The sequence below is a fragment of the Somniosus microcephalus genome, chromosome 29 (assembly GCF_052327205.1).
Source record: "Somniosus microcephalus isolate GS21.2 chromosome 29, FLI_Smic_1.0, whole genome shotgun sequence".
Taxonomy (NCBI): domain Eukaryota; kingdom Metazoa; phylum Chordata; class Chondrichthyes; order Squaliformes; family Somniosidae; genus Somniosus; species Somniosus microcephalus.
This window is the reverse complement of record NC_141015.1, coordinates 34,401,366-34,425,076: the sequence shown is the minus strand read 5'-3', so window position 1 is coordinate 34,425,076 and position 23,711 is coordinate 34,401,366. Positions and strand designations below refer to the sequence as shown.

The following is a 23,711-nucleotide window of genomic DNA, read 5'->3' as shown; positions in this document are numbered from 1 at the left end:
CCATTGCTTTTCCAGCCAAGGTGGTGGGCAGGCAACCGGATGACGACATCGACGCCAAGTGCTGCTCGCATCACTTCGCTGTCATCTGCTGTACTACGGCTTAAGCACCTCAAATTTATTTTAGGCTCATCGCAAATTCACGCATGAACAGCCATTGCAATGTAAGGATGTACAGTTTCCAAATTCAGAATGGGGATCTTCAGCAGATGAAAGCACCCACTCACTAACTAAAGCTTTACTTAACTCAGTTCTGTACCCAAACAAACATAGAGCTTTTGTGATCAACATGTTACAAACGGTTCTGGCACAATGGTGGGATTGACTTAAATTAGCTTATGTACTTAGGCATGAAAAGTATTGCAGAGAGCGCTTAAAGAGTTCTAAAATGCGAGAAGGCGAACAGGGGCAAGAGGGACAATTCACACAAAATCATGTTTGCTTTATTTACTTTAGACTTTTTAAAAACCTAGGGGGAAGACATTCGGTATCGCCCCGTTTGGGGCGCAATTATCGGCCGTGCGCAAAGTTTAGCGCCTGGCGCTAATTACTGCCTCCGACTGCAAACTTGGCTTCAATCGCCCCTGGAGGTGATTGGAGCGCTAAATCAGGCGCTTCACACCTGTCTTAAGGCGCAAAGGCCGAGGAGCGAGGCGCTACCTCAGAGCGCTGGCGAAGCTCAGCCTTGAATCTCGCCCTATCTATTGGGACATTTTATTGCGTTTAAGACACTATATAAATCTAAATTGTTGTTGTTGTTATAGTGCAGTAACCTCATACAGAAAGAGAAGATTTAATCGACTGATTAGTAACAAGAATCAAAATCCAGCCATTAGTCACCTTTATTCAACTAATTCTTATAAGATAGATTTTTGATTTCCCCTCACTAGTGTTCTCCGCTCCAATACATAGAATTTACAGCACAGGAACAGGCCATTCGGCTATGCCAGTGTTTATACTCCACTCGAGCCTCCTCCCACCTTACTTCATCTCAGCCTGTCATCATATACTGAAGGCAGTGATGAGATAGGGTGAAAGAAGCACCACTAGATACCCAAGTGGCTACTCTCCATGCATCCGCTCAGACGGTCAGTACTGAGCAAGCTATTTGACCACAGGGGCCATCACAGCTGACCCCCAATGTCGTCGTACCCCATTGTCCGCCCACGTACATCAGCAGGGGTCGTCAGGCAGTGGTCAAGAGCAGGAACTCTTGTGCATTTTTCAAATTCCTAATCTGGGGCAGTACTACCCTCGTGCTGTCATCAGCTATCACAGCCCGGACCACGGATTGAACCTGGGACCTCTGGTCTGTAAGGCTCAGCTGCTCATGGGTAAGCTTACTAATCTACCAAGGGAGCCAGAGCAATCAGATTTAATGGTATTTCTCACACACACAAAAAAAATAGAATCTTTTCTCCCCCCCACCCCAGTCAACTAATTTTATAAATTTTATAAAGTAACCGAGAATGTCTTGGAAAGCCTGAAGCATTATACTCAATAAATGCTGTGATTACTGGAGTTAAATGTTCCCTTTAAGCTGCGCAGCACTCTAAGGGTCCCACGCAGCCAGTGAGCCGGCTTTTAAATTGAAAAAACCGCAGGCGTGGAATTTTGATTGGGCCAAAAAAAATTACAGGGAACACTGCCCGAGAGGGTAATCATTCATTGGGGCTCAAGTGCCACCGACAGCCAACATGCACGGAGCAGTGCCACAATAAGCCGGAACACCACACATCAGTGTCGCATGCAGCCAAACGTCTTATTTTTCTTAAATAATGTCAACTGATAAATCTTTCAATTTTAAGCTTAAACACTTACATAGAAACATAGAAGATAGGAGCAGGAGTAGGCCATTCGGCCCCTCGAGCCGGTTCTGCTATTTAATGAGATCATGGCTGATCATCCCAATTCAGTACCCTGTCCCTGCCTTCTCCCCATATCCCTTGATCCCTTTAGCCTTAATCTTTTCTTTAAAAAGTGGAGTGGGCAGTTTTTGTTTTGCTTTCGGACACACGTTGATGGCACTGTCAGTTTAGGGCATTTGTTTTGTCCCCCACCTCCCACCCTCCCGATATTATTCACTCCTGAAAGCATCTCCTCCATCCCAGGGTACAGTTCCACATGTGCCAGTCAACAGCTCCCCCCCCCATTAGTCATTAGGAACACCGGCCTCACAGCCCAGTCCAATCCTGTTCTCGTATGACATCCGCATGTGCACACTTCCAGCAGGGGTCTCCGGTTAGGGAGGAGGTGCAGCGGAAGCCTGTTCAATTGTCCCTCTTCTGTTTCCAGGGACAATTGCCCCATCTCCCACCTTATGGCCACCCTGGCTGAGATCGTTTAACCCAACATAGACCAAGGAACCTTCCTAGTCTGTATGGTTGAATTACTCACTGGATAAACCTACTTGACCATCAGGGCTACATCCAGATTTAGGTTTTTAACACCATTCTCTGAGAGAGAGAGACAGCCAGAGAGAGAGAGGAGAGAGAGGAGCGAGAGGAGCGAGAGGAGAGAGAGAGAGGAGACAGCGAGAGAAAGAGAGAAAGAGAGACAGAAAGAAAGAGAGACAGAAAGAAAGAGAGACAGAAAGAGAGAAAGAGAGAAAGAAAGAGAGCGCGAGAGCGCGAGAGCCCGAGAGCGCGAGAGAGCGAGAGAGCGAGGGCCAGAGAGCGAGAGCCAGAGCCAGAGAGCGAGAGCCAGAGAAAGATAGACAGCCAGAGAGAGATAGACACAGCCAGAGAGAGAGATAGACACAGCCAGAGAGAGAGAGAGAGAGAGAGATACAGCCAGAGAGAGAGAGAGAGAGAGAGCCAGAGAGAGAGAGCGCCAGAGAGTGACAGCGATTTCTATATTTATCGATAAATATAGATGAAAACTGAGTTTGGATAAGCTGAAGTTTGGATCCAGTGATACAAAAAAAGGGAATCAAATCCGATTTCATATACAAACATTGATATATACTGGGTTTAAAAAAAAATCTGAATGCTTTCCACACAAATGCCTCAATCAGTATGCTGGTTAGGATCACGTGCAGCAAAACACATTCTCTTCTAGATCAAGGACGGTTGAAAATGAAACAAGCGTTTTGAGAAAGAAAGGTTGACTTTTTGCTCCCGTTTTTTCTCTTCTCAACACACTGACTTGCGCTGTCGTAAAGTTCTTTTAGGAACCGGCAGCATCCAGAACTTCACACAAGTGACCGTTCTTCAGGTTTGAACTCAGGCAGTGAGTAATGGAAAGCTATTTGACTGCGGGGGTCTTCACAGCAGAGCCCCATTCGGCCCTGGCCCGACGTTCACACACTTACAGCAGATGTCACTGGACGGCAACCTGGTTGGCCATGGGGGAAATTGTGATATCTTTGCTGCCAACCCAATAAATCAAAGAGTGGGGATCGACACTGGGAGCTTTCTGGTTTGTTAGGAGGAGTTATTATTCCAAGCAATGCTTCCAACATCTGAGCCACTGGAAAGGCTCGATGATTTAAATTAAAATTCCCCACACAGGTCATTCATTCAGTGTCATTCTTCCCAGTCCAGCTGCTGCTACAGTGCAGTCTAAGCAGTGGACGTCTATTAGAGGAACAGGAGGAGGCCATTCAGCCCCTCGAACCTGTTGCGCCATTCAATTAGATCCTGGCTGATCTGTATCTTCACTCCATTTAGCCACCTTGGTTCCATATCCCTTAATGCATTTGCCTAGCACAAATCTATCAATCTGAGTTTCGAAATTTTCAATTGACCCCTCCCCCAGCCTCATCAGCTTTTTGGGGGCGAGTTCCAGATTTCCACTAGCCTTTGTATGAAGAAGTGCTTCCCGACATCGCCCCTGAACGGCCTGGCTCTAATTTTAAGGTTACACCCCCTTTTTTTTTTTTTTAATTAATTTTTTTATTTTAAAATTTGTACATTTTATTTACAGTTAATGACATTTACAGAGCTCAAGCCTCGGCTCTTTGTACAAAGTCACAAGCCATCATTGCCTACAAGGCAGGGGTCCCAGTCTCTTCAACTTGGTGATGGGATCTCCAAGCTTCTTGATCATCTTCACTTGTTCATCCAGATAGTGGGTCTCCAGGAATTCACACAAATGAGGGTCGGCGTTCCCAGTGGAGAGTTTGTGCAGATCCAGCAGAAGGTTATGCCCCCTTGTTCTGGACTCCCCCACCAGATGAAATCGTTTCTCTCCATTTACCCTATCAACTCCTTTAATCATCTTAAACACCTCAAATTCGGCGAGTCGGGCGGAGGAGCGCAGCGCAACGAGCAGCAGCAGCAGACTCACGACACGCTGCAGCACGTCGGCTGGCAGCTCCATTTCGGGTAACTCGCAGTCCGGATGGGAGCCGGGCATGGTGGCCAGAGCGGGAGAAGCAGGCCACCACACGTGGAGCCGGCAACAGTGAGGAGGAGGAGGCCGCGGTGAAGAGGAGGACGGAGCGGCTGAGGGACATCGTGCTCCCACTGCCACGGGAAGCCATTGTATTGACTCTGAACGCGGCGCTGTATGTGTAGCTGACGCGTCCCTACGGGGAACAAGCATTCCATTGCACTTGTTACATATGGCAAATAAATCTAATCTGAATCTGAATCTGAATTGGGCCATCTAGGAGGAGTATCTGGAGTGCAGCAAATCAGAGGTTATTTTGTACCCCCACTGCCCAACCCATCTTTTCTGTACTGACATCATCCAACAGGTTAGTTGAAAAGAGGAATCTTTCAGATATTTATTGTACTGTAACACCCATAGAATTAGCTGAGGGTACCTATCTTCAGGAAAGATTTTTGGATACTAAGGGAACCAAGGATATGGGGATAGGGCGGGAAGATGGAGTTGAGGTCGATGATCTTTTGAATGGCGGAGCAGGCTCGAGGAGCCCATATCTTATGTTCTTACAAAGGTCATTGATCTAGCACAGCATCGCATGCAGTTACCGGAGGGAAAGAACTCAAAAAGGCACATCTGTAACGCTTACCTCGAATGCTGAGTCAACCTGGGTGTAAAAGGCCAAGCAACATTTTAAAATAGTAAAATGAGGCTATTTTCCACCTTCTTAAGCAACCTGCCATGTAGGCGGGCAGCCATTTTCTTAAGCAACACGAGTCATCATTGAGCTAAGTTGAACTGGAGCCCTGCTCACTCACACACTCAAAGCTCTCTCATCCACAACAATCCTGCTAAGCACGAGTGTGAAACAGAATAGAGGTATGAACTATGAATGCACAAGGGCTTTCGGCCATCACCTCAGGACCATTGTAACAGGGGCTGCAATGATGGTTTGTGAATGAAATAAAATGTTGATTGACTTAAATCTAAAAAAAAGGCAGTAAACTTGACTTCTCCTGAAAGGGCAGCAATGATGCCCAGACTACGGAGAACAGCCCATCCAGATAATAATCACACAGATAATAATCGCACCAAGTCCCATTCACCCATCGCCCCTGTGCTCGCTGACCAACATTGGCTCCCGGTTAAGCAATGCCTCGATTTCAACATTCTCATCCTCGTTTTCAAATCGCTCCATGGCCCTCGCCCCCCTCCCTATCACTGTAATCTCCTACAACCCTCCGAGATCTCTGCGCTCCTCCAATTATGGCCTCTGGCGCATCCCTGATTTTAATCACTCCATCATTGGTGGCCGTGCCTTTAGCTGCCTGGGCTGTAAGCTCTGGAATTCCCTCCCTAAACCTCTCCGCCTCTCTTTCCTCCTTTAAGACGCTCCTTAAAACCAACCTCTTTGATCAAGCTTTTGGTCATCTGCCCTAATATCTCCTTATGTGACTTGGTCAAATTTTGTTTGATAATCACTCCAGTAAACCGCCTTGGGACGCTTTACTACAATAAAGGCGCTATATAAATGCAAGTTGTTGTTGTTACTTGTCGGCTGAATCAGGAAGATTACTCCTGCACCTAGTCCTGGTGTCGGGATTCTGCCAGAGTGCTGCTTTAGCAGTAAACACCTAGGGGCAACCCAAGGCTGGATAAGGGTCTTGACACCAATGGTGACACGGCCCCCGAAACTCCAGAGGAACACCCATCCATGGCCACAACACACTACATTCAACGCCTGCCTGCCTGCCCATCTCCACCCCCCCCCACCCCCGCCCCACCACTGCTGTCCTGCCCACAGTTACGTTGTACCTTTCGGCCCCCTTTCGACTACTCCAGAATCTCTTTGCTGTAAGCTGCTTGGGTGAATCACTTTAGTTTTAATTGTTCAGATACAAAACCTAGAAATGAACAGCAATAAATTTAGCATATGTTAACTTTAGCAGCAAAGACCTTAGAGCAAGTTTACTTCAATTCATGCACTGAACGATCTTCCATACCTTTAATGGTGCCGCGGAGGGCGTTACGGTCGAACCAGCTGAAGCATAGTTGGATGAGTTGTCTTGGGGTGGATTAGATCCGTAACCTGCAGTAGGGGCTGACTGGTATCCTGCAGTAGGGGCTGACTGGTATCCTGCAGTAGGGGCTGACTGGTATCCTGCAGTAGGGGCTGACTGGTATCCTGCAGTAGGGCCTGACGGGTATCCTGCAGTAGGGGCTGACTGGTATCCTGGAGTAGGGCCTGATGGGTATCCTGGAGTAGGGCCTGATGGGTATCCTGGAGTAGGGCCTGATGGGTATCCTGGAGTAGGGCCTGATGGGTATCCTGGAGTAGGGCCTGATGGGTAACCTGGAACAGGGCCAGAGCTTGTGGGATATCCTGGATTGTACGAGGGAGCACCAGGCTGACTGCCTGGGCCTTGTGGAAACATTCCCTGTGGAAGTGCTCCAAACCCTCCAGAACCGTATGCATCCATTGCGCTTGATATGTTTTGAGCCTGTAACAATAACAGAATTAGGATTAGGATTTGTGGTTGGCAAACCACAATTCGATTCTTACTTCATTCCAATTTTGCTCAAGTCAAATAAAATGCAGTCGACTTAATTTCTAACTCATCAATCTCTCATGGTGTCGCACACCGAGTTGGGGGCGGAAGTCAAAAACAAGCACAGCGATGTCTTTAGGGGAATCAAGGTTGGGGTGTGGGGGGGGGGGGAAATACTAGAGCTAGGTTCACAGGGCAATTCAGTCCCCATTTTAAAGTAATATATTCTGTCCTTATTTTTTTTTTTACATTACCATTAGAAATTCCTGTGTTCACATTTGTAATGGAAGCTGCCTCTGTAACCTTGCCACGCTGTAACTGCACCCTCCCGCCAGTTGTGGCACTGTCACGGAGGCAGTTGCTGTTCTAAATGCAGACCGAGGAATGAATAATGGAATGAAAGGCTGAGCTGAGGTCGATGGAATGGGAGGAGACTCGTCGTGTGGAGTATAAACACCAGCACAGACTGGTTGGGCCGAATGGCCAGTTTCTGTGCTGAATAATCTATGTAATTGTAAGTGTCAGCTGTGGCTCAGTGGGCAGCACTCTCGCCTCTGAGTCAGAAGATTGTGGGTTCAAGTCCCACCCCAGGGACTTGAGCACATCAAAGCTAGGCTGACACTCCAGCGCAGTGCTGAGGGAGTGCTGCACTGTCGGAGGTGCCGTTTTTCGTATGAGATGTTAAACCGAGGCCCCGTCTGCTCTCTCAGGTGGACATAAAAGATCCTATGGCCACTATTTCGAAGAAGAGCAGGGGAGTTATCCCCAGTGTCCTGGGGCCAATATTTATCCCTCAATCAACATCACAAAAACAGATTATCTGGTCATTGCTGTTTGTGGGAGCTTGCTGTGCGCAAATTGGCTGTCGCGTTTCCCACATTACAACAGTGACTCCACTTCAAAAAGTACTTCATTGGCTGTAAAGCGCTTTGAGACGTCCGGTGGTCATGAAAGGCGCTATAGAAATGCAAGTCTTTCTTAATTCTATGTAACTCAAGGAAGGCATAGCACTTTGCATTAAACAACTTCTTGCTCCCCCCCCCCGGTTCATTAATTTGTTGCCCTTCTTTCAGTCCTGCTATGGTCAGGTGCGACCACGGCCGAGAGGGAGAGGAGGTGACCTGTTTAAGAGCGACACTGGCCAAGGTGAGGGGACAGCCTGCTCTAGGAGGTGCGAGAGGGAGTTGCTGTACCCCGCGAGTTGGTCTCTTTCCCTCAGAGTCCACTGCCACTCAGCCAAGACCAGGAATTCACCGCATAGAGGAAATTAAAAATATTCCCAAAACTATTGAAGCAAAGAAAAGTTCACTGAAGATGAACTCCACAAAACAACAGGAAATTGATACGGATGATGCTGCATGGATATATTGTATACAAGGATCAAAAACTTTGGCCCGTCACATTTGTATTTTGCCTGTTCTGGGTCTATATCACAATACCAAAGACACATTCAAATATAGGTTAACAAGTGGCACTTACCATTCCTGCCAAATTCACATTTGGCATGTTTCCAAAAGCACCCAATCCGATAGATGGAGCTGGATTAGCACCCCATGGATTACTACCTGAAAATGAGCAAGAAGCAACAAGAACTGTTATGGACCATAAAAGAAAACATGGATCACTACTGTGACCAAGATTTCACACAGTGTTTCTACCAACTTGATCAAAGTCTGGACAGTACTTTGGATTGGAAAATCTGGGATAAAAGTGTCAGGGAGTTGGATATAAGTTAACCAGTAACAGTTAGCGAGTCCACGTGCACCCAGTTTATATCACACTCAAACCAAAGGATGATGTACCAAAACCGACTTCAACTTGCCACCCGTCTCCCCTAGCTTGCTGGTTAGTACTACATTAACTGCCTGAAAAAAATGAAAGAAAACTCTATGCTGATCATTTATTCCAAGGAGTTGCTCATCACCAACTTCAAAGTCCAATTCTGATGTCGAGGGGCGGGAGTTTTTACATAAGATGACCTTAGATCATTTACACTATGGAGTTTGGTGGAATTCTGCTCGAAATTGCAGCAGCCACCAGAACAGGGTTACAGATTCTTCCTGGAGATATTAGTGTAACCAACTTGGCGCCATCGGTAGCATTCTCACTGCAGAGTCAGAAGTCTGTGGCTTCAAGCCCCACTCCAGGACCTGGACACATAATGCAATACTGACAGAGTGCTGCATTGTTGCCGTGCAATACTGATACAGGGCTACACTGTTGGCGGTGCCTTCTTTTGGCTAAGGCCAAGGCTCCGGTGAACGTTAAAGATCCCCGTGTATGAATTGAACAACATTTTACATTAGAACCACCTGCATTTACGTAGCATTTTTAACATCGTAAATCACCCTAAATTGCTCCACAGAGCTGCAGTGGGGAAAGAGTTAAAAGGACATCGCTGGCAGTTTCACTGAATGGTGTAAGAAAGACAGGTGCTAACATGAAAGGCCACATCTATAAAGATACGTTCAAGATAGCTGACCTTTGAAGAGAAAAAGTCCGATTAAGTGGAGACAGGATGTCCAGCGTTTCAACTGCCTTTAACAGCTTTATTACCGAGGTCACATTCCAAGGTATCTTTTAATCAGCATTCAGCAGTTTGAGTGATTGATTGAGGAGGCAGCTTACACATGTTTACATTAAGATTTGTAACCAATCCGTGAAGGTGCATGCGGGCAAAGATCCAATCAGGTGGCAGGAATGAATTGTGCATGAGGCTGCCATGTGTATTTTAATGTATAAAAATGTAGGGCTTACTGTAACAATTTGGAGAAGTCTGGCTAAAGACAGAGCAGACTGTCTCCCCACCGGTGTAATAAAGACAACTTGACTATCGATCTGAAAACCTCGTGTCGAGTGTTGGTTTAAAATACTCCACAACAGAGCCAATGACGGATGGCGAGTTGTGGTGCTGGGAAAGGTGACCAGAGGCATGATCAAAGAGGTAGGTTCTGAGGCGGGAGGGTTGTGAGAGGGCTCCGGCATTCCATGCCAAGACGAGCAAGGCTCGGTCAACATATGTGGAACTGGAAGGGGGAGAATGCAAAGGAGATCAGAATACAGGTGAAGGGCATGTGTTGGGATGTATTGCTGGAGGAGATGCAGAGATAGGGATATTCAAGGCGATGGAATTCGAATACAGATCAAAAATGATGAAGGGGAATGAAATGGCCAATTGTGTTGAAAGCCATGGCGAGGTCGAGCAAGGTAAGGAGTGGTAGCGCACCGCACAGTCACAAATGAGGTCCTTGGTCCTTGACCAGGTTGAGAGCGGATCTTATTGAAACATAAGATTCTGAAGGGGATTGACAGGGTAGATGCAGAGAGGATGTTTCCCCTTGTGGGGGAATCTAGAACTAGGGGGCATAGTTTCAGATCAGAAATAAGGAAGAATTTCTTCTCTCAGAGGGTCGTGAATCTGTGGAATTCTCTCCCCCAGAGAGCTGTGGAGGCTGGGTCATTGAACATATTTAAGGCGGAGATAGACAGATTTTTGAACGATAAGGGAGTCAAGGGTTATGGGGAGTGCGCAGGGAAGTGGAGTTGAGGCCAAGATCAGATCAGCCATGATCTTATTGAATGGCGGGGCAGGCTCGAGGGGCCAAGTGACCGACTCCTGCTCCTACGTCTTATGTTCTTATGGTGACTTTGACCAGGATGGTCTTAATGTTGGCAGGGCAGAAACCACCCTGAAGGGATTTGCACAGGGAGAGATGGAACAGAGCTGAAATCCCTGAATTCTGAGCTTTTTAAAATGCCGAATGGCTAGCAAACCTATCTAAAGTTACGAGCACGCTGAATTGGCAGAAAAACTAATCACCGGGTCCTTTGGAGAGAGTGTGGCATTTCAATCGTGTAAGCACGTCAGACTCAGCAACTCCTCCAAACTAGGAACTCGAGGCTCGGGGGACGTCACCAGCGCTCATTGATTTTTTAGAAAGACTGGGATAAATTAGTCCATTGTACTGATGCGGAAAGAAAATGCTCTTTCAGCATTCAATCAAAACTGCAGGTCCAATAAGGGATGGCAGTGCTGGAGGAACTGACTAGACGGCGGCGCCACCCAGCTTCTCTTTTAGGGTTTACAGCTGTTTTAACAGAACGCTTAAGAGAAAACCATCTTCTGATTTAATCTAGAGCTGTAATTTGAATGAATGAGGGCATAACTAATTCAGGGGTGAGGAAGCTCAGTCCCCAGCTGGGTGGCCTCCTGTGCTCCTTGTGGGGTGCTGGGCGGGGGAAGGTATTGCAGAGATTTTGGAAGCCGTCCATTTGATGTGTAATTCCTTTCAATTCTGCACCCTGGAGGAGGTTTTTTATAACGGTGCATGATTGTAAGGACCGGCACAAATCCCCAACCTGTTAGGGCTTCGAGTACCTAAAGCCGGGAAAGAAGCCAAATTGAACAATTGGTAGAGAAAGCAACAATCGCAAAGCAACAGCCGAGGTGGACCCCTCAATCCGGCCTTCTTGCTGTCTGACAGAGCTCGCAGTAAGCCATGACATGCATGAGCCATGCCAACCGAACAGTACCTGGTGCTGGCGGGTATCCCCCTGGTGCTTGCGGGTACCCTCCTGGTGCTTGTGGGTACCCTCCTGGTGCTGGTGGGTACCCCCCTTGCGCTGGTGGGTATCCCGGATAGCTCATCCTCTAAATCTGAAAAGAAAAGTAAATTCAGATGTTTAAAAACCAACTTGGCAACAGCGAAGTCTACAGTAACCATCAGAGAGAACTTGCATTTCTATAGCGCCTTTCACAACCTCAGGCTGTCCCACAGCGCTTTTAAGCCATTAAAGTACATTTACTGTTTCAATGCAAGAAACCCAGCAGCCAATTTGTGCACAGCAAGCTCCCACAGACAGAAATCACCAGATAATCTGTTTTAGTGATGTTGGTTGAAGGGTGAATATTGGTCAGGACACCCTTGGGAGAACTCCCTTGTTCTTCTTCAAAATAGTGCCATGGGATCTTTTACATCCACTTGAGAGCAGACTGGGCCTCAGTTTAACGTCTCATCCGAAAGACGGCACCTCCGACAGTGCAGTACTCCCTCAGCACTGCACTGGGAGTGTCAGCCTGGATTTTTGTGCTCAAGTCTTCGCAGGGGGTGCTTGAAACTTCAACCTTCTGCCTCAGGAGGCGAGAGTCCGACCAAATGAGCCACTGACTGACGCTGTGAGACAGAAGCAGGACTGGAGAGGGACACCGCTGGAAGCAGTACGAGGTGGACTACCTGAGCCACAAACTGGCATCAAGAAACCCTGAGCGTGGCTGCAGATAAAGAGCAGCCAAGAAATGTGGGAGAGTCCTTCATCATTAGCCCATTACCAGATGATGGGGCAGGCAAGTGCAGCACCAGTTCGAAGACCGCCTACTTCCACCCCCACACCGCCTCAGCTCATCTGCTGCTGAAACCCTCATCCAAGCCTTTCTTACCTCTAGTCTTGACTCTCCTGGCCGGCCTCCCCCTTTAAACTCATCCAAAACTCTACTGCCCTTATCCTAACTCGCACCAAGTCCCGTTGACTCATGACCCCTGTACTTGCTGACGTACATTGGGTCCCTGTCTGGCAAAGCCTCAAATTTAAAATTCTCACCCTGGCTTTCAAATCCCTCCATGGCCTCGCCCCTCCCTATCTCCAACCTCCTCTAGCCCTACAACCCTACAACAATATCATTACACCTCCAATTCTGGCTTCTTGCGCATCCCCGATATTAATCACTCCACCATTGGCGGCTGTGCCTTCAGTTGCCTAGGCCATAAACTCTGGAATTCCCTCTGTAAACCTCTCTATCTTCCTTTAAGACACTCCTTAAAACCTATCTCTTTGACCAAGCTTTTGGTCATCTGCCCTAATACCTCCTTATGTGGCTCGGTGTCAAATTTTGTTTGATAATTGCTCCAGTGAACTGCCTTGGGACGCTTTACTACATTAAAGGCGCTATATAAATGCACGTTGGTGATGTCTAACTGGTCACAATGCACTCCGATCAAATTCCTTTGTATGCTCTTTTAACAAGAGGCGTTTGACTGCTAAATATCGCTCAACGTCATTCCCAGGCTTAGCCCTACACAAGGTGCAGTAATCTCAGAACATAGTGAAGTCTCACAGAATCAAGAATTGCGCCCATTTTGTGCAGCAGAACGGCCATTCAATTCGATTCACTTCCGCAACAACTGGGATTGAGTTAGGAAATAACAACAGAAAATGCTGGAAAAACTCAGCAGAGGCCAGGCAACATCCGTGGAGCGAAATTCGAGCCTCTTAATCTATTTCATTCCCTGTGCCTCTTTAGTCTAGATAAAGGGTTTTGACCCAAAACGTCAACTCTAATTTCTCTCCACGGATGTTGCCTGGCCTGCTGAGTTTTTCCAGCATTTTCTGTTGTTATTTCGGATTTCCAGCATCTGCAGTATTTTGCTATCGTACTGGGATTGAGCTAGGGTCTGGACCCAAGTTGAAGGCATTCGAAGTGGAGTGGAGCGGAGGCCAATCTGTGGTCTATAAAAATGCATCGCACGTGCTCGGATTACAGCCTGCATTTTATTTTGCCAATAGCACTAGAGATGGAAACTTGGTAACGAGCCAAACCTCCAGACTTTCCCACAGAGCTGGAGGAGGGGGGATTGGAGAAATCTTGATTAAATGCCAAGACTCCAGGACAACTGTTTTGTTGATGTGAAGCGCTCTTCTTCAGTGTGGACCTCCCCGACAGCCTAACCAAATAACAGGCAGTAACTAGAAGATTATAAGGTGTACATACGATAACGCAAAGATAACGGAGAGGCCATTGTTATAAATCTCATCATTCATCAAAAAAACTACTCATGAAATAACGCTGGACGGCCAGCTGGTGGCGCCGTCCAAGGAGTATAAATACTCGGGCGTGGGCCCAGCTTTCCAGGGACATTTTGTAAGACAAGGAACTAGTGAAGTACAACTAGACCTCCATGTTCTGAAACAAGTTGATTAAAGCCTTGCTTTATGATCAAACCAAGTGCGTAGTGAGTTTTATTACGTCAGCCATGTTGCGATTACAGCCTCAACCATGGAACAAAGAGCATGGAATGAGGGGGACACATTCCACGCCGCCCCACCCCCAATTCTTTTTAGCATGGGTTGGCCTTCCTTGTGCCCTCTCCAAATCCCAGAGTGGCCCCTGATGCCAGCCCCAAATCTATATACGTGACTGCTGCGCTGGTTAACACACAGCGATGGCGATGCTTATTATACTTGAAGCCAACGTTCCCTCTAAATTTTTTTTTTGTTGCGCGGTCTCTAAGGGGCTGCGCGGCCCATTCAAATTTCCGCGCCTGCGCGGTTTTTCCCATTGCAAAGCCGTTGAGCGGCCTGCACGGGAGCTCCAGATCACGGTGCGGCAACGCGCCTTAACGGGAACATTGCTTGGCGCTCCCTTTAATCTGCCCAATGACGTTTCTTAACTGGCAGATTGCCATTTTAGTGTCAATTAGTCTCGAGGGGATTTAGTCCTGTACCTTGGGCTTGTACTAACACCCGAAAGCCGATTATCTGGTCATCATCACATTGCTACTTATGGGATCTTGCTGTGTGAAATTTGGCTGCCCCGTTTCCTACATTACAACAGCGACTAGACTGCAAAGGTACTTCATTGGCTGTAAAGCGCTTTGGGATGTCCTGAGGTTGTGGAAGGTGCTATAGAGATGCAAGTTCTGTCTTTCTTTACGAGGAACTGGATGGAGTCTAGCTAAAGCCACCTCAAGCAGAACTCTTGAACAGCCAGCAGGGAGAGAGACTCCCATCCCATCAGGCTGGCCTGGATTCAAACAACAAGACGCATTATCGGTGAAAGGGCTGTACGCGAAACCGCTGCACGACCCAGGGCTCCAGTGCAGAAGTTGCCGAGCTGCAAATCAAGTGTGGGTTAATCCACATGCGCCACTTAACAAAACACAAGAGAGTGCCAAAGGCAGCTGGTTACCATGGCAAACCAAGTGTAAAGGTCAGGAAAATAAAAGAAAGAATGCGAGTTAATAAAGTACAAATGGGAGCACTGCATTCATTTAAGCATTAGTAGATGATAGGGCAACCGAGTGCAGCACCACCATAACCGGTTTAACTGGTTACAATGCACTCATTGTTTAACTCACCAATATTTACCAATAGTTCTTACTGGTTCTACATCAACCCAACACGCCAAGTGAAGATTTATTTGCATTTTGAATATCATTTACAGCAAGTGCCAGGATTGCAAAAAAGAGTCAAATCTGTTTTCATTACTTTTGTCATCATTTTTCCTCAATTTAACATGGTTAAGTGTCAGCCGTGGCTCGGTGGGCAGAAGGTTGGGGGTTCGAGTCCCACTCCAGGGACTTGAGCACATAAAGCTAGGCTGACACTCCCAGTGCAGTGCCGAGGGAGTGCCGCACTGTCGGAGGTGCCGTCTTTCGGATGAGACGTTAAACTGAGGCCCCATCTGCTCTCTCAGGTGGACGTAAAAGATCCCATGGCACTATTTTGAAGAGGAGCAGGGGAGTTCTCCCCGGTGTCCTGGCTAATATGTATCCCTCAATCAACATCACAAACAGTAATTTCTCCTCGTAACTTAACCCTTGAAGTCCCGGTATCATTCTGGTAAACCTACGCTGCACTCCCTCCAAGGGCAATATACCCTTCCTAAGGTGCGGTGCCCCGAACTGCTCACAGTGCGGAGAAGAATGTCAGGTGCCCACATTAACCAGTCTGTTACTGGTAATTTCAAGGCTTCTGCTGTCAGAGGCGAGAACGTTCCATTCCTCAGCCCCAATAATTGTTACCTCGATCACCATAAAAAACGCTGACTAACTCAAAACAGAACTGAAAGTGTAAACGCTTGCAAAAAAAAACCCCCACCTCTGATGAAGTCTGAGGAAGGTAAAGATAGACATGGTACATGAAAACCAAAGCTGCTTTTGTGCCATGTGGTTTCACACTTATTCAGCTCGCATTCCGCCCTTGCTTTTGGTACAATAAGAGTTTTGTGTCATGTTTGATAAGGGGCACATGGAATTCTTCCACTGTATCAACAAAGAAGCTACCTGCAGTCTAGTTACAGCCAGATTTTTTTTTTTTTTTTAATGTGTGCGTTTAAACATCCAGGTATGAATTCCAATCAGTCGAATCAGTTCTATGTTTCTATACATGGGGAGAAAGCAGGGATAGGGTACTGAATTTGGATGATCAGCCATGATCTCATTAAATGGCGGAACAGGCTCAAGGGGCCGAATGGCCTACTCCTGCTCCTATCTTCTATATTTCTATGAACAGTTAAAAAGAACCAAAAGCTTGATGTAAGAAAGGCGTGTGTCGAGTGTGGTGGAAGTAATGTGTCAGTCATGGATCTGTGGGTCGTACCCTCGCCCCAGAGTCAGAAAGTCGTGGGTTCAAGTCCCACTTGAGAGACTTGAGCACAAAAATCTAGGCTGACACTCCAGTGCAGTGCTGAGGGAGTGCCGCACTGTCAGAAGTGCTGTCTATTGGATGAGACGTTAAATCGAGGCCCCATCTGCTCTCTCAGGTGGACGTAAAAGATCCCACGGCACTATTTCGAAGAGCAGGGGGGAGTTCTCCCCCGATGTCCTGGCCAATACTTATCCCTCAACCAACATGACTAAAAACAGATTATCTGGTCATTATCACATTGCTGTTTGTGGGAGCTTGCTGTGCACAAATTGGCTGCTGCGTTTCCCACATTACAACAGTGACTACACTTCAAAAAGTCCTTCATTGGCTGTGAAGCGCTTTGGGATGTCTGATGGTCGTGAAAGGCACTATAGAAATGCAAGCCTTTCACGCCTTAAGTGATTAAGATAGGTCCTTGATGGGCCTTCAATAACCACAAAACTAGAAGTTATAGACTTAAACAAGTTGGCTTTTAATCACTAAGATCAGAGCTAACATCTCAACACGCCGACTGGTTCACAGGAATGAGTCATACAGATCCTGGGATCTTTATGTAAGAGAAGTCAGGGGCGGAGCCAAGAGCCAAGACCTGGAACCTCCCAGGTTAGTCGGGAAAGAGGAAGTGAAACTATACACAGTGGGGGAGGGTAATATACATGAGTGCAAAACGAATACAGGATCAAGACAAACAGATTTAATTAGTCCTAAAGTAATTAACGAGGTTTTTTAAACAAAAACTTAACAGTACAAAGTGACAAGACATTGCCAAGGCATTGCATTCCTCTTGGAGCTCGGAGAAATATTACACACACACACACTTTTTGAAAAGGATTTGTCCTTGGAACAGTCACTGGGAAAAGTAATCAGAGTCAATCAAGCTGGCAATTGGAAAACCCAACAGGAACGGACCTTCATAGTATCAGAATAATACAGCACAGGAGGCCATTCGGCCCATCGAGTCTGCGCCAACTCTTTCGAAGAGCTATCCAGTCAGTCCCAATTCCCGCTCTTTCCCCATATCCCTGCAATTTTTTCTTCAAGTATTTGGTCTACGATTGAATCCGTTTCCACCGCCCTATCAGGCTAGTGCGCTCCAAACCCTAACCACTCGTTGCGTAAAAAAGTTTTTCCTCATGTCGCCTCTGGTTCTTTTGCCAATCATCTTAAATCTGTGCCCTCTGGGTTATCGACCCTTCCGCCACCGGGAACAGTTTCTCTTTATTTACTCTATCTAAACCCTTCGTGATTTTAAACACCTTTATCAAATCTCTTGGCCTTCTCTGCTCCAAGTAGAACGACCCCAGCTTCTTTAGTCTATCCAGGTAACTGTAATCCCTACCAATACACACTTTATGTTAAGAAACTAAACATTACAATTTGAAAACTGACATTTACTAACTAATGATTTGGATATAAACTAGTATTTAGTGCCACCCATGTAAATATAAAAACAGTACAATACCCATGCTTTAACAAGTAATCTCATTTCATTTTTAAGAATATTTCAGGCCAGCATTTCCTTTGACTCCACAATATAATTTTTTTTTTTTTTTTGCAAAGGGTGTCAATTTCAGCATTTGCGTTGCACCTGGATTGGTGGCAAGGGGAATGTGGCTGTGATATTAATATTTACATGTCTATATGAGGGGGTTGGCTTATGAAGAAAGGTTGAGCAGGTTGGGCCTATACTCATTGTAGTTTAGAAGAATGAGAGGTGATCTTATTGAAACATATAACATACTGAGGGGGCTCGACAGGGTAGATGCAGAGGATGTTTCCCCTCGTGGGGAAATCTAGAACTCGGGGGCACAGTTTCAGAATAAAGGGTCGCCCTTTTAGAACTGAGATGAGGAGGAATTTCTTCTCTCAGAGGGTCGTAAATCTGTGGAATTCTCTGCCCCAGAGAGCCGTGGAGGCTGGGTCATTAAATACATTTAAGGTGGAGATAGACAGATTTTTGCATGAAAAGGGAGTGAAGGGTTATGGGGAGCGGGCAGGGAAGTGGCTTTGAGCCCAAGATCAGCCATGATCTTATTGAATGGTGGAGCAGGCTCAAGGGGCCAAGTGACCTATTCCTGCTCCTATTTCTTTAGGTTCTTACCATAACTAATCTTTCAAGGCTAAACTTTCCTCATATGGAAGAGATGCCTCTCGAAATTTACTGCCAGCATTTTTTTTTATAATAATAAATTAGGAACAGCAGTTTGCAGGGATCCCATTCAGATAGCTGGATTTTCAAAGACAAATTCTGCTAACCATGACAAAGTCTTGCCAATAGTCAGTACTTCATGGTGGCAGCACCACCCTGGAGAATAAGATGCATTGAACAACAACGTGCATTTATATAGGATAGCAAAATACTGCGGATGCTGGAAATCCGAAACAACAACAGAAAATGCTGGAAACACTCAGCAGGCCAGGCAGCATCCGTGGAGAGAGAAACAGAGTCAACGCTTCAGGTCGATGACCCTTCGTCAGAACTGGGAAAAAAAGCAGGAAAGGGAATAGATTTTAAAGCAAGTGGGGGCTGGGAAAATGGGGAGGGGATGAAAGAACAAAAGGGAAGGTCAGAGATAGGATAGAAAGCAGGAGAGATAAAGAGATATTGAACGCCGGAGGAGGTGGTGATGGGACAGGTAAAGGAACAAAGGATGGCTCTGGATGAAGTGTGACTGGCGCTGGCAGAATGAAAGACAGCTGCCATGTGGGAGGGAAGAAAAAAGGCCAGACGAAAGTGTGGATTAAAAAAAAAATCCACACTTACGTCTGGCCTTTTTTCTTCCCTTCCACATGCATTTATATAGCATCTTTAACCAGTAAAACACCCAAAAGGTGCTTTACAGGAGCATTAACAGACAACATTTGACACTGAGCCACACAAGGAGATATTAGAAGAGGTATTAGGGTGGGAATTCCAGAACTTAAGGCCTAGGCAGCTGAAGGCACAGCCACCAATGGTGGAGTGATTAAAATTGGGGGTGCGCAAAGGGCAGAATTGGAGGGGGGTGTTGAGATCTTGGGGGGTTGTAGGGCTGGAGGAGGTCAGAGATAGGGAGGGGCGAGGCCATGGAGGGATTTGAAAACAAGGATGAGAATTTTTTTTTTAATGTAGGTCAGCGAGCACAGGGCGATGGGTGAATGGGACTTGGAGAGAGTTAGGATAGGGGCAGCAGAGTTTTGGATGAGCTCGAGTTTTTGGATGTTGAAAATGGGATGCCGGTCAGGAGAGCATTGGAACAGACAAGTTTAGAACATGTAGGTGAGAAATAGAAGGGGCTGACAGTAGAGTCTCCTTGGGGGACTCCAGAGACAGCTATGCAGGAGTGGGAAGAGAAGCCATTGCAGATGATTATCCCTGAAAAGGGGGGCATAAAATCTGACTGGGAAACACAAACAGCAGAAGCAAACTGCATGCAAAAGAGGTGGACAAGCAGTAAATATGTAAAGAAAACTGTGGATAACATGTATAGCAATAAGGGAAGGGTAGCATAGTGGTAATGTCCCTGGACTAATAATCCAGAGACAAGAGTTCAAATTCCACCATAGCTGGGGAATTTAAAAATTCAGTTAATTAAATAAATCTGCAATAAAAAAGCGCTAGTATCAGTAATGGCGACCATGAAACTACCGGATTGTCGTAAAAACACATCTGGTTCACTAATGTCCCTTAGGGAAGGAAATCTGCTGCCCTTTCCCGGTCTGGCCGTTACGTGACTCCAGACCCACAGCGCTGTAGTTGACTCTTAACTACCCTCTGAAATAGTGGCTCACCGCCACCTTCTCAAGGGCAATAAATGCTGGCCTTGCTGGCGACGGCCACATCCCATGAACAAAAAAAAAAGTTTAATTTAACATGTACGACACATACCCGGATTTTCTACCTATTCGCTAAAGTAAAATAGTGAGTTACAGGTAAACACCACTACCAATCTCAAAAATTATTAGGTCAAATGAAATGGTGTGCATTATATGCAATTGATGATCGGGTAACATTAGGGATGTCAAGGGAATAGTGCAGCCGTGTAACATTTGGTAAACAAAATGCATCTTTGGACCGCTAACAGTGGTCTCGAGAATTCGAAGGCCACAAACAGTTCAGGCCAGGAACTAGCAACCACTTGGCTGCTGGTCAGCAGATGAGATGGAGGTTAGGCACACACTAGTCTGCATATATAAATGGCAAGAGTATCATAGGTGATTGACAATGAGCAAACAAGTACTACACACAGTAAGATGCAGTTACTTCCATTTAACAAAGAGGTACGGATTGTTATTTTAGACATTTTTTCATTTCCTTAAAGCAGGCCCTCGATCTCAAATAGCAATCAATGCACACCTTGACGTGTGGGATGAGTCAGGACCTGATGGACCACCTTGACCCTGAAAAATCTACAACAACAACAGGCATTCATGCAATGTTCCTCACAAAATAACTTTACAGAGCACTTCACGAGAGGGAGATGTTGGGCACTTGCGTGAAAGAACTGGGGGGGGGGGGGGGTAGAGAAGGGATTGAAGGCACACTCAACGAGATAAGTTTTCAGGAGACTTCTGAAGGCAGGGAGTGAGAGTTATTAGGAGGAAGCGGTTTTGTAAAGAGTTCCACAGGGCAAGGACATGTGGCTGAAGGAGCAGAGATCGTAAGGGACGAAACAGTAACACAACGTTGGAGGAACATCTACTGGCATTTTACAATACACCCTTTGAGGATTGTATCTGCGCACCAATATATTTAGAAGAACAAAATTCATAGCTGGTTATTAAAAGCAGCAAATAAGCAACGAATTAACAGGTACCATAACGTGCATGGACCTAGAAGGTCCTATGGTACACAGGTCAGCAAGAATACACCAGGGGGGTCAACTTTCCGCTAGTTATACCAGCACAATCCGGGCGGAATTGGCCGAACTGGCGCAAGAGATCAGGGAATTTTAAACGCAAGTGAGTTACGCCCCAAACCACTTATTTTTGCGTTTTCTTGTATGCTGGTTCAAGATTCAATTCGCCCGGATCGGGCCCTGCCTGCAAAATCGGCCACACCCCTTATTAAAAATGCTTTATTTTGCTGAAACCCATTTTCAGCTGTATTAATAAAACTGCGGCAGGTTATAAATAAATCAAGGAGTACTTTTTAAAATGGAAAATAAGAGAAATGTTTACGTTCTATTACGCTGCGTGATTGTGTTGGTTCATGGAAGATTTTATGTTTGAATTCTGCAAATTAATTTTAGCAGAAATTTGAAGCCTCACCGAACCAGCACAAGGTCTCCTTACCTAAGGAAGGATATACTTGCCACAGAGGGAGTGCAACAAAGGTTCACCAGGCTGATTCCTGGGATGGGGGGGATTTGTCCTATGAGGAGAGATTGAATAGACTAGGCTTATACTCTCTAGAGTTTAGAAGAATGAGAGGTGATCGCATTGAAACATAGAAAATTCTTACAGGGAATGACAGGGTAGATGCAGGGAGGATGTTTCCCCTGGCTTTCCCCAGGGGTCACAGTCTCAGGATAAGGGGTCGGCCATTTAGGACTGAGATGAAGAGAAATTTCTTCACTCAGAGGGTGGTGAATCTTTGGCATTCTCTACCCCAGAGGGCTGTGGAGGCTCAGTCGTTGAGTATATTCAAGACAGAGATCGATAGAGTTTTGAATATTAAGGGCATCAAGGGATATGGGGATAGTGCAGGAAAGTGGAGTTGAGGTAGAAGATCAGCCATGATCTTATTGAATGGCAGAGCAGGCTCGAAGGGCCAAATGGCCGACTCCTGCTCCAATTTCTTATGTTCTTATTTCAAGTGCATTTTGCGCGCGATTTCCCAATTTGGGCCAAAGCAGAAACTCGAACTCAAGAGTTTCTAGACTAAGACTGTCGTCGATCAGGTGGCGGGTTTACTCATCTTCCCGTACCACAACCCCCCAATCCCCTTGTTGTGTTTGTACCGCTATACACAACTACATAAAATAATAAAGCAGCAGAGACTGAGAGTAACTTCAAGTGATCTTTACTGGTCAACTGGAACTTCGGCACTGACTATACAAATCGATACGCGTCTGTTATATACGCTCGCAACTAAGGATGTACATCCGCAAAACAAAGTAGTCCCTTCAATGTTGTATACATTACACTTCCTCCCCCTTTAGTTTAATAGTATATTAACGTAAAATTTCTATAATTAACATACAGAGCCTGTCTTTACAGTAACCTTTTTGTTTTCTTAAAAGTAACAAAATTCAAATTCCAACATAACATTTTATTTTGTCAACAGCCCTTTTACAAGTCAAGTCTCTGGGGAGGCCTCCTCTGCCTCTCTGGGTAACGTCTCTCCAGACTCTTTTGCTTTGGGGAATGAGACTGTACAAGTACAGGTGCATCAGGTGAGCTACCAGCACAGGTAGAGCTCTCAGCTGTGGATGAGGCCGGTGCTGATGCTGATGAATCAGGAGTGTCTGTTTCCATATCAGGGGAGTCTGGGCGAGGTATAGGGGTGTTTTCCACCTGAACATCCAGAATTTGGTCCATATGATGTCTCAAAACGTTCTCTCCCACATCCACAGTATACATCAGTGGTCCCTCTCTTGTGGATATTGTCCCTGGTTGCCACATTTCATCCAGAAATCACGAGCAAGAACTGACTGTCCCACACTGAAGCTTCTTGTTGGCTTAGCATTCAAATGTTTGAACTGTTTGTCCTCTACATCACAACGTACATTCGGTTTAAGAAGGTCCATGCGAGATCTCAGGTTCCTGTTCAGAAACATCATCGCTGGAGTCTGATTAGTGGCTGCGTGTACTGCGTTCCGATAAGCAAAGAGGAAATTATCTATCTTGTGTTGCAGTGGTAGATTCTCGCTGTACATTGCTTTGATGGCTTTCTTGAAAGTCTGTACGAATCTTTCTGCCAAGCCATTTGTAGCTGGATGGTACGGGGCAGATGTGTAATGTTTGATTCCATTTTTCCTCATGAAACCTTGGAATTCGTCAGAGACAAATTGTCGTTCATTGTCTGTGCAGATTTGTTCTGGTAGGCCATTTCTAGCGAACATGGTCCTCAGAACTGAAATGGTTTTTTCAGATGTGGTTAATTTCATTTTAATGACCTCAGGCCATTTGGAATGTGCATCGACTGCAATCAAGAACATGGAGTCCATGAACGGTCCAGCAAAGTTGATGTGCACACGTTGCCATGGTGATGAGGGCCATTCCCATGGATGGAGAGGGGCTTGTGGTGGTGCGTTCTGGACCTTTTGACATCCTGAGCAGCTCTTTGTCAGGTCCTCGATCTGTTTGTCAATTCCCGGCCACCACTGGAGGTTTTCTTCATCACTGGAACTATAGGTGTGGCCCATTCACTCCAATCCACCTTGGACAGGACCCCTAACTGCTCCAAGTTCTCCAGCTCTGCTTCTA

At 46.2% G+C, this 23,711-nt stretch overlaps 1 protein-coding gene across 2 annotated transcripts in view; it reads right to left on the bottom strand.

The window, feature by feature from the left end:
* Positions 1-23,711, bottom strand: part of LOC147098628 (annexin A4-like) — an 86,571-nt gene that overhangs the window by 41,233 nt on the left and 21,627 nt on the right. Inside the window, exons 2-5 of one of the 2 annotated variants that reach the window (XM_085970568.1) lie at positions 11,412-11,535; positions 8,358-8,443; positions 6,333-6,830; positions 4,979-4,996 (exon numbers count right to left, since the gene is read on the bottom strand). In XM_085970568.1, the coding sequence (XP_085826694.1) occupies positions 4,979-4,996; positions 6,333-6,830; positions 8,358-8,443; positions 11,412-11,526 (717 nt within the window). In that variant the 5' untranslated portion in view covers positions 11,527-11,535. The remainder of the gene's footprint in view (positions 1-4,978; positions 4,997-6,332; positions 6,831-8,357; positions 8,444-11,411; positions 11,536-23,711) is intronic. The other variant, XM_085970569.1, reaches the window with a different exon arrangement.